This window comes from Drosophila kikkawai, chromosome 3R (genome assembly GCF_030179895.1).
Source record: "Drosophila kikkawai strain 14028-0561.14 chromosome 3R, DkikHiC1v2, whole genome shotgun sequence".
Lineage (NCBI taxonomy): Eukaryota > Metazoa > Arthropoda > Insecta > Diptera > Drosophilidae > Drosophila > Drosophila kikkawai.
In genome coordinates, this window is record NC_091731.1 from 32,296,763 (window position 1) to 32,313,756 (window position 16,994).

General features: G+C 42.0%; 5 protein-coding genes across 5 annotated transcripts; all 5 read right to left on the reverse strand.

The window, feature by feature from the left end:
• Positions 1-8,758: 8,758 nt before the first annotated feature.
• On the reverse strand, positions 8,759-10,186 carry LOC108077662 (uncharacterized abhydrolase domain-containing protein DDB_G0269086). Its single transcript, XM_017171081.3, has 2 exons — positions 9,570-10,186; positions 8,759-9,499 (listed from the first exon to the last, which is right to left on the reverse strand). The coding sequence occupies exons 1-2, from the start codon at positions 10,050-10,052 to the stop codon at positions 8,816-8,818; spliced, it is 1,167 nt and encodes a 388-aa protein (XP_017026570.1). The 5' UTR covers positions 10,053-10,186; the 3' UTR covers positions 8,759-8,815.
• Positions 10,187-12,749: 2,563 nt separating this feature from the next.
• Positions 12,750-13,246, reverse strand: Acam (Androcam). Its single transcript, XM_017171421.3, has one exon. The coding sequence runs from the start codon at positions 13,244-13,246 to the stop codon at positions 12,800-12,802; it is 447 nt and encodes a 148-aa protein (XP_017026910.1). The 3' UTR covers positions 12,750-12,799.
• Positions 13,247-13,411: 165 nt separating this feature from the next.
• LOC108077884 (uncharacterized) lies at positions 13,412-13,909 on the reverse strand. The gene has a single exon (XM_017171420.3). It carries the CDS (start codon positions 13,904-13,906, stop codon positions 13,412-13,414), a length of 495 nt encoding a protein of 164 aa, XP_017026909.1. The 5' UTR covers positions 13,907-13,909.
• A 116-nt stretch (positions 13,910-14,025) lies between these two features.
• On the reverse strand, positions 14,026-14,899 carry LOC108077883 (uncharacterized). The gene is made up of 2 exons (XM_017171419.3): positions 14,262-14,899; positions 14,026-14,191 (listed from the first exon to the last, which is right to left on the reverse strand). Exon 1 carries the CDS (start codon positions 14,784-14,786, stop codon positions 14,289-14,291), a length of 498 nt encoding a protein of 165 aa, XP_017026908.1. The 5' UTR covers positions 14,787-14,899; the 3' UTR covers positions 14,026-14,191; positions 14,262-14,288.
• A 218-nt stretch (positions 14,900-15,117) lies between these two features.
• LOC108077598 (calmodulin-like) lies at positions 15,118-15,621 on the reverse strand. Its single transcript, XM_017170992.1, has one exon. It carries the CDS (start codon positions 15,619-15,621, stop codon positions 15,118-15,120), a length of 504 nt encoding a protein of 167 aa, XP_017026481.1.
• Positions 15,622-16,994: the final 1,373 nt, after the last annotated feature.

A 16,994-nucleotide genomic window follows, 5' to 3' on the forward strand; every position in this document is an offset into this window, starting at 1 on the left:
TATTTGCCAGCTGACAGCTCAATTTATGACCTCAGCTCGAAGCCATTTTCCATAAGGCTGACTGGGTGACCTTTTCCCCCGCCCCAAAACTCAATACTGGAGCTCTTAATTTGCCCCTGGGGCCAGGAGAGCCTGCCTGGCTGCCTGGCCGGCCATAGTCGCTGCCATAAATAAGCCCCAGACCCGTGCAATTATGCGCTTGAGCTGTCATTGCACTGGCCCTGCCCGTTGGTGTGAAAATTGCATATTGGCATAAATTAATCAGCAGCGACAACGACTGCGAGGCCATCAGCTGGCCATGATTGCACATGGCCAAGTGTTCAATCGCCCAACTGTCGTCGCCGAGTGACCGTCATTTGACTGGCCCTCGGGATGGATGCCAGCAGGCTGATGCTGCACGGGTATTAATATATGTATGAACCATATGCGGGATAAGAGGATATGGAATTCCTCCCCACATCGACTTTGATTGGCAACAGATTGAGTTGTGTTTGATTTGAATCAATCAATGTCTTAATCATGGTCATGGCTAAAAAGAAACTATATAGTTGAGTAAGTTAAGTTTTAGATTTCTACTAAGCTTTTAAAACAAATTCTTTTTAAATATCTTTTAACTATATCTATAAAAAAATATTAAAAAATTGTTATACATCTCAATGACTTGCAACCAGATGAAAATATTCCCCAAAAGTGGTTATGAAGTGAACACAGGCTCCTTCTATAGTCTCAATTCCCCAATTGACGATGACTGTTGCTTTCTCTCTGACAGATCGGTCTTCAATTTGTGGCTGGGCCTTAGCTTAATTGATTTGCTTTAAGACTCTGAGGAAAGGAAACTAGACGCAGTAGGCGAAAAACCAAAACTTTTACCGACTGCCTAAAAAGAAAGGATGGGAGAACTGCAGACAATTAAGGAATGCCTGTGTGTGAGAGATTTTCCGAGAATGGGGAAAAGAGTCGGGGGAAATTGAGAACTGCAGCAATTACTTACTCGAAATCTGGTGGCGCTCTCGGGCGAGTGAGTCTCGAGTCTCGACTCTTGTGGCTGCGGCGTGAAAGTGAAATACTTTGCCAAGGACTTTTCCATTGTTGCGGTTTGGCTGCTGCATCTGTTGTTTGCCCAAAGGATTCTGGCATCCGAGCCATAAGGTCCTTTACCTACCCCCCTCCCCACCCGCTTCGGTGCCCTGAACTGTGTCAAGCGTTTGGTTTCGTTTTGATTTGCGTTTTTAATGGATGTTTTTTTGTGACGGAGCGCAAGTTGCGTAAGGTCCTCTTCCGGAGCCTCGGTGGCTGTGGCTTTAATGGCATTTATAATTACTACAATGCCACCGAAAGTGGCCTGCACTTAAAGCCCTTCATGCAACCGATTTCAGACCCCTTTCATTTCGAATTAACAATTTTAAAACGAGGCGCGGAAATTGCATTGGTTAAGTACACAAAAAGTACATGGCAGACTGACTGGCAACAAAAAAAAATTTTGTGGCAAAAATCACTTAAATATGTGTGAGAAATTAATTGCAATTGCAATCGGAGTATGATAACCACAAATAAGAGCAAAAAAGCGGAATGGTGAACTTTATTGTGCGGTAGAAACTCAAAAAATAACAATTGTTGGAAAAAATTCAACTCAACCAAACGGAATATATTTGAGACAGTTTGATTGCAGATATATTGATAGTATCAAGTTTGTAAGTTAAAAAGTTGCGAATGGGGGTTTTTTAACACAAATATACTTTGTGAATATAAACAAGATTTTCATGAATTAACTGAACATAAACCTTTACTAATACTTGATATAAAGTTTACCTGTAAATGGTGAATATAAATCAACTCCTAAACCAAGTTTAAACAGAAAAATTTGAATAAAATATAGCCAAAGCTGATAAATATCTTCTGATTCATCTTTATATCCCCTCAAATCGAGAATTTCTCAGCAATTTAATCATTGTTTATTTATGGCATCAGCCTGGGTAAATGAAGGTAATTTGAGTTAAGCAAACATCCAGACCGCGTTTATGCTAACGATTTCAAATCAATTTAGCCGCAGATGGTTTTAAATGGCCCGATGCCATTAGGTGTCCTTCGTACCCACCACAACGCCTTGTGGCTCCTTTTGGCATTCCGCCAAGGAGTGGCTGTCAAGTCAAGTTCCTGTCTTTTAAGCGCCTGCCGTGCAATCACTCAAAGTTGTCCGCATTTGCATAAACACTTCTAATCCTAATGCCATGCAAGCTGCAGCAGCCCCGAGTCCTTCGCTGGTTTCACATCCTGTACCGGCTTCTGGCTCATGCTCTTGCTCCTGTTCCCTCTCCCTGGCCCCTGCTCCTGGCTACTTACAGTCAATTGCCCCCAGCCTTTCCTTCCGAAGTTCAAGTGACATCGCTAAACTGACAGACAGCAAGTGGTGCGGTTGCTCCACCTCTGTGAGCTCCAGCTGCCTTCGAGCTCATCAATCGAAGTTGTTGGCCTGCGGTAGGGCAAATGTTGCGTGCCAGGACAGCGTTTCCTTTTTCCTTTTGGCACCGCCACTCAGCTACGATTTCGTCAAACAAACGTCGAGTGGGCCGAATGGATCACGCACACAACACAGGCTTGCATGTCATTCATTGTGACCCGGTCCGAGGGCTCTGGCACTTGGACCGGATCCACACCCAGAGTCAAAGCAGGAGCATACACACAGAAGAAATTAGGAAGAACTTGATTTTACAGTACAGCCTTGAAAAATCGTATATAAACAGTAGACTATGTTTTAAAGTACATAAATAGCACTGAAGAACAACGAGTTATACTTATAACTAATACAATTTGCCATCTATTTCAAGCTTTTTATTATAGTTATTTCGTTTAACCTTTCTGTCACATAATTCTTTACCGTGCAGAAGCAGGAGTAGTAGCAACAGGCCCACATCCTGGCCAAGGAGCCATGGTAGCTGGCGTGCTGTAGAAGCGCTTAGGCTGTCAGTCAGCGAGTCAGTTGTGTGGCATTTCATTGGTTTTGGCTTCTGGCCTGCCTCCTCTGCGATGGCCTCGAACGAAAGTTGCGGACAATTGACAGCACAGGACCGGGTCCCTTCCAGAAAGTGTCCTTTTGCTGCTTTAATTTCGCCTCACTTTCAGCAGCAGTCTTAAAGGCCGAAACTGGAATGGGATTTTGGCCATTAGCTCGCCGTCAGTTGCAGCTGCTGCTGTTGCAGCTATTTGTTGGCCACTCGCTCCTTATTAAAAAGTTTGGTGCAGTCAAAAAAAGATAGAAATTATATACATATATATATCATGAACTTTGGTCAGCAGGGGTGAATTGTGACTTGTGATACTCTTTTCTATAGCTTTCTTGGGTATTATTAAAGGTATTTGAATAGTTTAATACATTTTTGCACAGCAGTAGTGTCAAAAAAAACTTTTAGAGGTTTCACAGGAATAAATCAAGACTCCAGATAACCTTTTACCTTTAACTCAGTCTGACCTAGCTCCCAATAAATAAAATAAATCTTTAAAAATACCAAAACTTCTCAAACATTTATGAATATTCAAAGAAGCACATTTAGACTTCTACTGCAAAAATCCAAGCTTTGATTAATTTTGTTGTGCCTTAAACTTTTCCAAATAATTCCAGTTAGTCCTCGAAAAATGAGCTCAACTCTCGAGCTCGTATTTCGAATTACAATGCATTCGGAGTGGCTTTTGGTGGGCCGTGGTAAAGCTCAGAAGTCTGCTGGCAGTTGGAGTACTTGTCCCTAAACTGGCGCACTTTGCATAAATTTCAACTTGAAGCATTGCACTTACTTGACACATTTCGTTTACTCAGTCAGCGCCTGCCTTCCGCCTCACCTTTCGACCTCATTCAACTTTGTTGTTGTTCATTTGGAAAAAAAAACAAGAAAAAATAGGGGGGAAAGTTTTGTCTTTTGGTCTTGCTCTCGCAACAATTTACCGTTAAAAGCTCAACATTGTTACACTGGTTTTTCACTTTTCACTAAGTACCGGGTTTGTGTTACACATAAAAAAAAAGTGCACCGAGGAAATATAGCCGCAGGAGGGGCAGAGCGTGGGATAGTGAAGTGGGATCCAAGGGTTCACTGAGTAATCTGCTCAAGTTTCGCCAGCGTCTTTGTGCAACGTGCGAAGTTTGTCACTCCGTCAGTGAAATGGCACGGGCAAATGTAGAAGCAACAGCAAAACGGCAACACTTTGTCCCTGTGCAGGGCACTGAAAAAAAAAAATACTTGAAGCTTGTGATAATAATTTACAGAAATATTATCTGTTCTATTAGAGAGTTACTTCTTCCAAAGCAGGACAAATATGCATATTTAAAGGTAGTTTGGTCTTAGAATTCAAATTTTGTATCTTATTTTCTCTCTGTGTATTTTTCTCCCCTAATCCACTTTTACCCAGAGACATCAGCACACACACCTACCGGAGAAACTCTAGTGATCCGGCAGGTGGGCGGTATTCGAGGGCGGGGCAGTTGTCGTGTCAACACAAGTTTTGCATTTGGCGATGTGTTTTTCTTCTGTATCCCCTCTTTTGCCCCGTGCAAGTTTGTTAAATGAGTTTTCATAGTTTTCCGGGGAGGGGCAACAAACCAAACCCTTTCCCTGTCTCACTCTCTGTCTCAGTGTTTGTGGAAAATTAATATTTTCCCTTAGCCCATTTCACTCTTTATAAAGTTACCCATTGTCGTCACTAGGGTGCATTTGCTTAGCGTCAAAAGTTTTATTTTCTGGCGAATTTTATTAAAACCCAACTGAAAGTAATATTTTCCAAAAGAAAGTTTCCAAAATGTAATGGGAGTTGAAGTTTGTACGAGAAGGGAACATTTTTATTAGAGAATATAGGTGTGGTGCAAGACGTGTTAGAAAATGAAATCAATTCGAATTTATATATAAAATAAAATAATAAAAGAAAGCTTATTTATATTATTAACTATATACATTATTTATATGTTTAAAAAAACGGAGATATCGAAGATATGTTTACTGTAAGCAAACACGAATAGTGTTTAAGAACTTGGCGACCGTGACATGGCTGCAAGAATAACAAGAAAGGAAGCTAACTTCGGCACGTCGAAGTTTGTATACCCTTGCAGATATTATTTCATTACATTTTACCTATACTTATTATGTTTACAGTTTGACAGTTACAGTTTTGCATTCCCAGCTTTACATTTTGTATACATCTACCGATCGGTTTATATGGCAGCTATATGATATAGTTGTCCGATTTTTTTGAAATTTATACCAAAATTCTAGAATAATAAAATAAGCTTATATCCCGGAGTAGATGAAAATACGTTGAAAAACAACGAATATATAATTTTTTTTATATTAATTTCCCGATCGTTCCTATGACAGCTATATGATATAGTCGTCCGATTTTCATAAAATTTTTAACAAAATTCAAAAATAATATAAAATGGTCATATCTAAAAAATGGTGCCAAAATGTTGAAAAACAACAAAGTTATAATTTTTTTTCTAAAAATATATCGAACATTTGTATGGCAGCTATATGATATAGTCGTCCGATCCGGCCCGTTCCGACATATATAGCAGTGAGAGTATATAGAAGACTATATGCAAAGTTTCATTGAGATAGCTTTAAAGCTGAGGGACTGGTTTGCGTAGAAACGGACAGACGGACAGACGGACAGACGGACAGACGGACGGACAGACGGACAGACGGACATGGCTAGATCGACTCGGCTGTTGATGCTGATCAAGAATATATATACTTTATAGGGTCGGAAACGTCTCCTTCACTGCGTTGCAAACTTCTGACTGAAATTATAATACCCTGCAAGGGTATAACAAATAACTATTAACGATGAATCCTTTATAGACACCGCTCTATACTGATTTGGATATACAATATATTAGTAATGAATTTCAGCGACAGGAAAAAGTTGGTTTCATACCTTCAGAGATCAATCAATAAGCAGGCAATTAATCAACATATTCATAACCTTTAATCAAGCTAATAGCCTCAACCAAAACCACATCAACAAATTCTTTATCGTCATCATCATCATTATCATAAGCTCTGCGCCTCTTTGGCAATAATTAATCAATGGGATATAATAACCGTCATTAAACTAAACAAACACATTGTGCCATTCAGAGTTCGCCGTTCGCATAAATTTCAATACGCAACCAGGTACATTACACTTAACCCATGATCACCCCCAAAGCGCCACCCACAAAACATTTCCAATTAACTGCGGGCTCCTTCCACACTCCTTCCCCTCCCCCTCCCCCTCCCCAGTTTGGTAAATAATAATACCCGGGCAAATGTTTAATGATATGAAATTAATGCGCAAATATCAGCGGTGGTAGCGGCGGCTGCTGCTTCGCCATTAAAGCGAATAGTAATGGTGCAGAGATGCCCGGATGTGGGACCATGGAGAATTTTCACAGCCACAGGCAGGTGAAAATGTAAATGATATGCGATGATATCTGCCTCCAGCTGAGCGGAATAAATTGACTCTTTGGCTAGCCAAAGCCGGCAGCAGCAGTCGGCAGACAAAAGTCGAAGTTTGGTTTTTTGACATTGACAGCAGCAGCTCTTCCTGGAGTTTGCAACATTTGTATTTGTTCGAAAGTCAATTTAAGACCCAAAAATTTATGCTATTGTCGATTTTCATTTGCATGCCAGTCACACAAATACAATACATACATGAAGGAGAGGGTGGTGGCACTGGGAGAAATAATATAAATGTTAAAATGAAAAATTTAAAACATAAAAGAGGTAGAAAGAGCGGAATTTATAGTGAACTTTTAATAAAATTCAATTAAATTCAGTTAAATTTAAATAAAACAAAACATAAAATCACTAATTCAATGATTAGTTATGGGATTCAACAACATAGTATATATTATCCCTCATTTCTGTGTAAGAAAAATCCCCTCAAATTATGTTGTTCCCTGAGATTTTTTATGGTCTTTGCCAGGCCACGCGAACACACACATTTAAGGGCTACTTATCCCTCACCCCGGATTCCAGCCATAAATACAATATTTCCCCGACAAATAGCAACAGATTTGATTTTACTCAGTTTCAGTTTCAGGCAACGCTTTCGATTTGGTTTCGATTTCGGGCCGACAATTTTTATTGTCCAGCCAGGCGCCAGGATGAGGAAGTTGGGGAAAAGCGACGAAATACGCATGAAATTTGATTTGCTTCATTGAATTGATTTCATTTCATTTGTTTTGATTTGTTTCCCCCCCGAAAAATACGCAAGGACGCAAATTGGAAACCGGACCCCGGATAACAAAAAAGGACTCACACCCTCGGCTCAGAATTTTTGTTGAATTGGAGAGTGTTGAAATGAATACATTTCGGACGAGTTCGAGGCGTGTTTGTGGGCCAGGCTTTTGGATTTGGTTTTGGTTTGGTTTGGTTTGGGGGCGTGGCATTGTGGCTTATGTTGATACTGTTGACTGACACGGCCAGCGGTAGTCCTGGGGTCCTGCGCCTGACTTTTAGTAGTAGTTTATTTAGTTGTTGGAGCGATCAACAATTGCCAGATTGCTTTGGTACTAAAGTGTCAGCAAATATTTTGGATGTCTGTGGAGTGGAGTGGAATGCCATGGCCATGGCATCTGGCATCCGAGTGCCGAATGCAGAATGTCCGGAATGGGCAAATGGGCCCGGTTCCGGCGATGATTTGGCCACATGTGGTATAATGCCCTCTAATGCCAGAGGCTTGGTTTTGCACAGAGAGAAATGGGTAAAGTTTAGGTACAATTTAATAAGAATAAATTCAATTTAAGAGAACTTTGCTTTTACTTAAAGCAACGATTGTCTTAGAAAATCAGAAATATTGCTGCTCTGTGCAGTATTTAAGTTCTTAAACATTCTTATAAGGATAATTTCTCTTTTCCATGTTTCTTTCAGTGCAAAAATGTGCCTTAGCCAGACAAAATAGGGCAACAAAATCCGAAATCTGCCCCTCAATCGAACCCTTTTTGGCCGCCTGTCAACGACGGGTGGCAAGTGCTCCTAAAACGTAGCTAAACTATAAATCGAGCAGTTTCTCGGCCCGTCTTGGCTATCCTACAGATACATTGTCTTAAATCAGATAATAAAGCTGCCTTGCCTAGCCTGGCCAGATAATACTTGCCTCAAGTACACAATCGAATGCCACAAATAACCGAAACCCTTATCGTTAACCGCTCCCCAGTGAGTTTTTACGGATCGCAGCCGGGGAAAACTTTGGCAGTTTCCACAACTGATGACCCAATTAATACGTTGACAAGCAAACATTTATTTATTGCCAACTTTTCTGGCGAGTGTGAATCGAGACAACAACAAAAAAAAACTTTAAACTTTATGTTCTTGGCCTTATCCCTTGTCAATTCCCCGATGGAAAACCCGAAACTAATCATTATTGAAAACGTGTGGTGGAAACTTTTGTAATGCGCCCCCATTGTGTCACGCCCACGGAAAATGGCAGAACGAACACAACACAAAAGTAAGGAAATTCACAAAAAAACAAGAACAAATTCAAAAGTTATAACGAAATAGCTTTGGTCAAATTGTTTTACAAGCCAATTGGGTTTGGTGTCCCTTTTTTTTTGTTGGCCTTCTTTTGAGTCCCGCTGCTGCGGTGCCCAACTCTTCGATTGGCAAAGCCCTGGTCCCCGAGGCACTTGGCATGGGAAGTGCCAAGGGGCCATGGCTTTTCATTTGAAAAAAGGGGTTAGGCGACTCTGATGAACTTTAAACTTGAGTTGGTGCTAGGAACAGGGACTATAAACTCTAGTTTTACTTTAAAATATATTAAAAAAACATAAGCTTCAATTAACATTTGGAATTTAACTAGAAAACATGGCTTGACCCTGTTCATTGTACTCCCATTGTTCCGGCTGCTTCTGGTGGACATTATCCTTCGGCAACGATGCTGGCGCCTGCATCTGATGGTACTTCTGCTCGAGGTTCTGTGTTTGATAATGTTTTTGCAATGGTTCCCTATAAGCCTTCATATTATTTCCCGGGGATCGTCGCTGCTTCAAGGCCTTTAGTCTTTCCTCGGCTGCTAACTTGGCCTTAACCTGTTGATTGTATTTCCATTCTTCAGGTTGCTTTCTGATCTCTTGCAAAGGCGCCTGCACCTGTGTCTGCTGGTGCTTCTGCTCTTCTCCCTGAAACTGTTCTCGTGCCAGATTCTGATAGTGTTGTGGTTCCCTATAATTCTTTCCCGATCGCCGCTCCCTTGAAGCCTTTTGCCTGGCCTCGGCTGCTGCACAGGCAGCCTTGTAAGCGGACTTTTTGGTGTTATCATAGTCCAACTTGGCATTACGCAGTTCCTGGAGCAGCAACTCTACGCGACGTTGAGCAGCGTCCACAAGTTTGTTCTTCTCTTGCAACTCGTCGTGGGCACTGCAAACAGCTGTCTCCGCGCTTTTCACAGTTTCCTGGGCGGCGCCTAAGATGCCTTGAATTTGTTGCATTAAATCGTTAGCCTGCTTCGCTGTGCAGATGGCGGTATTCAGATTGTTCTGAGAGTTAAGGTTAGCAAAAAGTGTATATAAATATATTAAAGAAATGCCAGAAGCCTGTTTTTCTTACCTGTGATACACTCACTGAGGCGGTCTCATCCTGAAAAACGCTGTCCGCCTCCTGGACCTCGGCTCGCAGCTGTTCGACAATCTGCTGCTTTCCCACCAAAGCCGCCTCGGCAGCCCAGGCAGCTGCGCCAGCCCTGTCGGCCAGCTGGAGCTTCACCTGGCGGGCGGCTTCCACTGCTGCCGGCACTTGGGTGTCTGAAGCCTTTTTGGCATCTTGAGCCGCCTGCTGAGCAATGTTGGAGGCAATCTGCTTGGGGTTGAGGGGCCTGGACCTGCTGCTGCCAGAGTCCATGCCACCGCCGCCGCAGCCGCCGCCTGTCTCGCAGCCATTCAGGTTCTGAGCTTGAGGCTGATCCTCCTGCCTGCAGTTGCCAGAGCGCGACTGTTGGTAGCTGCCTCCGAATTGTGAAGAGGCCACCCCTGCCACCAATAGGTGGACGAGGAGGACGAACAGGATCGGTGGTTGGGGCGTTGCAATACGCATAATTATGTGAGCCTTGAAAGTTGCCGTCAAGTTTTTGCTTTTTCAACTCTCGGGCTCGAGAATTTTTTACATTTCAAGTAGTTTCGCTAAGCCAACGTGGCGAGGGCTCTACGGAATAATATGTTTAACAAAGTTTCTTGTTAGAAAAACTCAGGGAACTCCGGGACAGGGCCGCATAACTTTTCCGCGCAATTTAACTTAACGTTTCTCGAGTTTCTCATTTTTATTTCCTTTTGTACTTTATTCACTTAGGTTTTCTCGTGACCAACCCCCCCTTTGCCTTGACATGAAAAGTAGACTAACAATGCATGTGCCAACAAATTCTTCTTTTTTTTTCGGTCTGTTGTTGAACAAGAATTAATTGGGTCGTCAAAGTCCTTCAGCCCCGATAAGCTTTCAGCCTTATCGAAATGGCAGCTAGGAGAGGAGAAATAAAACGGGAAAGGGCAATAGGGAAACACCGAAAGGGGAAACTGGGAAAACCCAAGACGATTGCTTGGGTCATTTGTGCGTTGATCTGTTAATCCGAAAAGGGTTTGCCGGCTTCCCATGACGAAAGCTTTTGGATTTTCCCCCCATTTGATTGAGAGCCCCAAGAAAGCTTCCCCATTAAGCGGGTAAGTTTGTTATGGCTGGGCAAAAATAAAAAAAAGGGTTCCTGGCCGCAGCCACTAGGCGTATACGTAATAAAATCAACAACTTAAAATTTAAGCCTCCACATTCACGCACATTTCTCTCCCAATTAGAGATAACGGATAACTTTAACTGTTTAAACTGTGGACCACAGTCCAAATTTGACCAGAGCCTGTGTGGTGTGGTGTGGTGCGGAGTGTGTGTGTCCCGCATCCACCAGAGTCTCGGTCCCCAGGCTCAAAAGTCCTCTTTCTGTGCAGAGTCCAAAGTCCAGAGTCCGGAGTCCGCAGTCCGGACACACTCGTCCTTGTTCATGGACCTCGTCACTTGCATGCGCCTTTTTGCGTATTCAAGTGGCTGTGCGGAAGTGTTCCATCCGCATTCCGTCCCCCAAAACTCTCTTTTCCTGCTTTTCCCCCTCCCAAAATGACACTCCTCTGAGTGCGGAACGTGGGCGGCAAACCGCAAAAAAGAGGCTCCTAGAAGAAATCGATGTGCATAACATTTTGGGGCCAGCAGAATGACAGTTTTTTCCACTCACTGGGAAAAATTAAATACAATTAGGCAAAGAAATTTAAGTAAATTTAATTTAAATTAATTTAGTAAGGCTTTAAAGAAGTTATATTTAGGCTGTTATCCCCCTGCCGGTTTCCATTGTCTTCAAACTTGAAAAATACCTTCACTTGACTTTCGATTTGTTCCTGGACTTTAGGATGTCTCTAATTAGTTTCCTATTGTTCTATTTATAATTGAATATGGACAAAAAGATATAAGAATGTTTACTGGTTTTAAATCAACACCAACTCGCTATACATCTTAAGCTAAGCATCTAGTTTTTTTTAACTTACTCTTCAATCTTGAGAATAATTCATCATAAATTAAGTTGGAGTCCTTAGACCTCCTTAGTCTTAAAACAGTTTGAAATTATAGCCCAAAAAGAACAGATAAATGGTTGAGAATCCATACATCAATTCTGGAAATGCCTGGATCCCAAAGACAACCCATTGATCAAACTCAAAGTAAACTCTGGGTTCTGATTTGTTTTTCTTATTCCTGATTTGCTTGCAACTCAAATATCCTGCCTGCAGTTTCCCACACCAACCATAGTGCTAAATGGGGGAGGAGGAGCAGGTCCTGAGCCCGCAAATTCAATTTCCTTTGCAGCCAGTCCATCGAGCATGTCCTGTGCCCCACACTACCACTCTCTGCTAACTGAAAACCGACTCACTCGTCGTCTATGTGGCGAGGTGGCTAGGTGGCGAAGTGCCGATGTCGATTGGTGTTTGGCCTGCATATAGACACATATATTTGCCCGGTCGAGTATATATAATATTTATGCCACTGTAAGTGCTTATTGATGTCAGAGATCTGAAATTGGAATCTGCTTGGGTCTTTGTTCTTATTCCATGTGGATGCACAGAGCAGTTAAGCCCTCGTTGCAATGCGTTTCGTTTCGATTCGTTTCGGTCTCAATGTTTTGTATGGACTCTCAATTAAGCAAGTTGGCATTTTGACGTGTCTGTGAGCTGAAACCGAAACTTGTGCCCCCAAAAAATGGGAAATTCATATATGCGAACGAAATATTTATAAAGTCAGACACAAGCCTCGGTGTCCCCAGGAGAGTAATGCCAAGCACGAGGACCGAATGAAACGAATTGCGAGCACAGGGGCATGGGAGGAGCACTGTAGGAGAATTGGGGCCGCTGAGGCCACAGTAAAATTTAATTTTAATGCATAAGCAAATTGAATTTAAGCAACAGGAAAATTGTTCGTCTGGCCACAAAGGTGCCGCATGTGGGAGTAAAGAACATGCGCCATGCAAAGCGGAACGGGGAGGCAGACTAAAACCACGCCGAGTGTTTCATGCTGAAAGTTTTCACCTGAAAGTGAGCTCAGAACTTCCCTAGCCAGCCACAATTACTGGAATGTGGAAATGTTATTAAATTTTCTAGAGCAGAGAATACTCTAAAAATTATTCACATTGAAGGGGCTCTCAATTCGCAACATAAAGCGTCAAGGAAACTATTTTGGATTATCATCAAAGCAAATAATATAAAAAAATACTTTAATGATCTCTTAAGTAAAATGTTTTATTTGGTGTTACAATCAAAACTTCATTTTTGGCTTATCATCCAAACAAACTCCTCATAGTTGATCATCCCGTCGCCATCAAAGTCAGCCTCTCGGATCATTTCATCGATCTCCTCGTCGGTCACCTTCTCGCCCAGGTTGATCATTATGAAACGTAGCTCGGCCGGCGATATAAAGCCATCGCAATCACGATCAAAGATCTTAAAAGCCTCGCGCATCTCCTCCTCGGTGTCGGTTTCCCGCATCTGCTTGGTCATAATCGAGCAGAATTCATTGAAGTCAAACTCTCCACTTGTGTTGGCTTCCGACTCGCTGATCAAGTCCTGGAGCTCCGGCTCCGACAGATTCTGGCCCAAAGTACGCATCAGGGCGCCCAGCTCGCGGGTGGCGACTTTGCCGGTGCCATCCTTGTCGAACTGGGTGAAGGCATCCTTGAACTCGGCCACCTGCTCCTCGGTTAGCTCGCTCATTGTGGGATATGTATATTTTCTTTAAGCAATTATTTATATGCCAAGAAACTGCTTTCTAGTCCACAGACTATTTCAATTTCGAATAATAAGCCAAAATGTTTTGAAGACTGGCATGTCAGGGTCCCAAACCCCCCAGAACTCATCGCCTGCTTGACGAAAATCTCCTCATGTCTCTGACATCATGGCAACGAATCGTACATAGTCGATGTTTCCCTCAATATTTGCATCCGCATCCATGACTATCTGATCCACCTCGTCGTCGCTCATCTGCTCTCCCATATTTTTCATAATGTGACGGAACTCTGATTCTGCTATAAAGCCGGTGCCCTCCTTGTCGAAAACCCTGAAGGCACCTATGATCTCGTCCTCGGGTGTCATATTTGCATACTTTTGGGACATGATGTATAGGAAGTCGCTGAGATAGAGTTCGCACCCGCCATCCGGATCGATTTCATTGAGGATACTCTGCAGCTCCAAGTCGGTGGGACTGCAGGCCACACTGCGCATCAGGTGTCGCAGCTGCTTTATGGGTATCACCTTGTCGTCGCTCTCGTCAAACAGGGAGAAGGCCATCTGCAGATCCTTCAACTGGGCATCGGTCAGGTTGTTGGGCCGAATGATCCGCTCCTCTGGCTGCGGAGTGTCGAACTCCCACTCCATGGCGAACAGCAGGGGGGTTGGGGCACTGGAAATTTCGGGACTAAAGCCTAAAGATCACTACAATTTTTTAAAACATTTTTGGAAAACAGTCCCTTTGAAGTTTTAGGAAAAATACACTATTCTTTCATATTTTATATCTGGACTTTACATTTTTCATTTAAACTATTTTTTTTTCAGTAAAAATAAATAAAAGTTTGATCCAATATACAAAGGACTGCATCAGGTTGTCGAGTTTGGAACATCAGTTCAGTCAGGTTGATAAAAGCACCCAATAGTTGCACAGTTCTGTTATTTATGTAAACATTTTCAAGTTAATTATTATCAATTAAATATTACTATTTGTTTAGGTACCTACCCTTCTTTAAAACCCAGTAAGATCATCTTACGATTCCATCATCATTGTCACAAACCGCACATAGTCAATATTCAACTCCGTATTGGCGTCTGCATCGCGTATCATTTCCTCCACTTCATCCTCGTCCATATCTTCACCCAATTCATTCATTATTTGACGGAATTGATTCTCGGAAATAAAACCAGTATTATCCTTGTCAAAGACTCGGAACGCCAGTACAACTTCGTCCTCGGGCGTTGTGTTCTCATAACGCTTGGACATAATGTACAGGAAATCGCTGAGATACAGTTCCCCCGATCCGTCCGTATCGATTTCGGTGATGTAGTCCTGCAGTTCATTCTCTGATGGATTATGGGCCACAGCTCGCATGATATCCCTTAAGTACTTGATGGGAATAACCTTGGTATCATCGTCGTCAAAGAGGCTGAATGCCTGCTGAAGGTCCTTGACCTGCTCGTCCTTCAGGTTGTGGGTGTGAATGGTGCGTGTCTCGGGCGGCGGTGAGCTAAAATCAACATCATCCATGATGACTAATAAAAATTTCCAGAGCCAAAAAAGTGCACTTAAAATTTTGAGAAAATAAAAATTGTAAAATATTGTTCTTTCAATTAAAACATGTCAATTTATAAGAATTTCTAAAACTTAACTACAATGACAGGAAACAGATACCACTAGATTGGCTAAAGTTCCACAGGTTTTTAAACAGAAAATGAATAAAGATTTCCATATATTTCGAAAACTTAAATCTTTAATTTATTATTTTCTATATATGTTTACCATTTAAATGGATAAAATGGGTTTCTGATAAAAAAAACCTGATATTTTAGAAACGAAATCGGTCATTTCTGTGAGAACTTCACTCAAGACTTGGATAGTCAAGAGCACTCTTCATCAAGGCCAAAAACTCATCATAATTTATTTGGCCATCTCCGTCGCAATCAACAGAATCAATCAATCGCCTGACCGCCTGCCTTTCACTCTTAAAAGCAGAGTTATCCAATAGCTCTAAGAGATCCTTTTCGCTTATATAACCATCGGCGTCTCGATCAAACATTTTGAAAATGTCGCAAATCTCACGTTCTTCGTCGTTTTCGAATTGTGCCATCACAAAGCAATACTCCTTGAAGTCGATCTCGCCATTGCCGTCCAAATCGGAGGCCTTGAATATTTCCTTGAGTTCCTTGTCTGAGGGAGTCTCACCCATTGACCGTACCATATCGCTCAGTTCGGTTATCGTGATGACTCCTCGTTCGTTCCTGTTGAGCTGCTCGAAACGAAGCTTATAGTCAGCCAAACGCTCGCCACTCAGCTCGTCCATGAACAGGTAAAGGGAGTATTCCACATTTTTTGGCTGATCCATGGTAAATAATATGATATATATTTTTATTAATTTTGAAATTTTGACAACCAAAGTTAGTTTTTAATTTTGGTTCTATTTTTGGTCAAAGCCAAAAGGGCAATACAAATATTTGATGCGATAGTAAAGTCAAAGTAAAGTTCGTAACAAAATTAAACAATTAAATTCGGTTGAAATATCTGAAATAATTTTTTTATGGCCCTTGGCTAACGGCTTGAAGCGCTGCGGCAGTTGAAAAGCATGGGTAATTACATTTTTAATTAAATGCGACGCAGTTTGTTTCGGCTTTTATTTTATTTCTATTTTTATTTCGTTTATTTTTCGTTGGTGCATTTATACAACGGTTGAGTATTTCGGCTGGCCAGCCATTTTATGCCACCGCCAGTCCCTTGGGGCTTTAAATGTATACTTTTTTTTTGTTTTTGTTTTAGCTCCTCTCCTGTTTTTATTGAGGTTTACGTGCAAATAGGAAAATTATCCAATGCGAAATTTCCAACCATTTGCATAATTTTGGAGCAGAGCAGAGCGAAGGAGAGCAGTTGCATAAACCCATTTCCTGGACCATCCTTTCTCACACGTGCGCTCCCCGATGAGACCGACAATGGGAAGTTCTTGCTAATGAGAAGCAAATCCTTGGCACGAAGGACACAAGGGATTCTGGATTTGGGGCCACACGAAACAAGAGATTGTCAAGCATTTCTCTGCATAGATTATGGCGGACTTTTCGGTCGAGAGATCTGGCTATGTCCGAATGTCTGGTAAGTGCAGCTTGGAATATGTTTGCTGTTTGACTTTAATCAGGCATAAACAGCCGAGCAATCGAAATGGTAACACAGGACCCTAAGGGGTCTTAGGGTAATTTGCATTTCTCCGGTTAAGTTGGGCCACACACTCCAAGGACTTCGATGTGAAAATCTCTTAATGTTTAAGGTGAAGAGATGACACTGTTTCAAGTGGATAGCTCTAAGGTACTCTGAATAGAAATAGAAATTAAGCTACCTAATCACCTTGTTTAAATCAATTAACATTTAGACAATCGATTGTAAAACATTTAATATTTATTTATCTTACTGTTCCTTACCTGAAAATGTTACAAGTACCTTGCTCCATAAAAAGCTGGCTTCACTTATGTGTGCCTCCCGCTGACATCGGCATTTCAATTAAGCATATGAAGACAGAATCTGGCCAATGACCACACAATGCGTGGCCCCCGAAATCCAATTGAGTGGTCAGTGAGTGGCCAGTGGCCAAAGGATTCAGAATGGCAGCTGGCCATCGCATATAGCCGTCGACGGCCAGTTGCAAAGTAATGCCATTCAATCACGCCAACTGCAATTCAAGCTGCAGATTTGTCTATGCCAAAGCGATTTCAATAT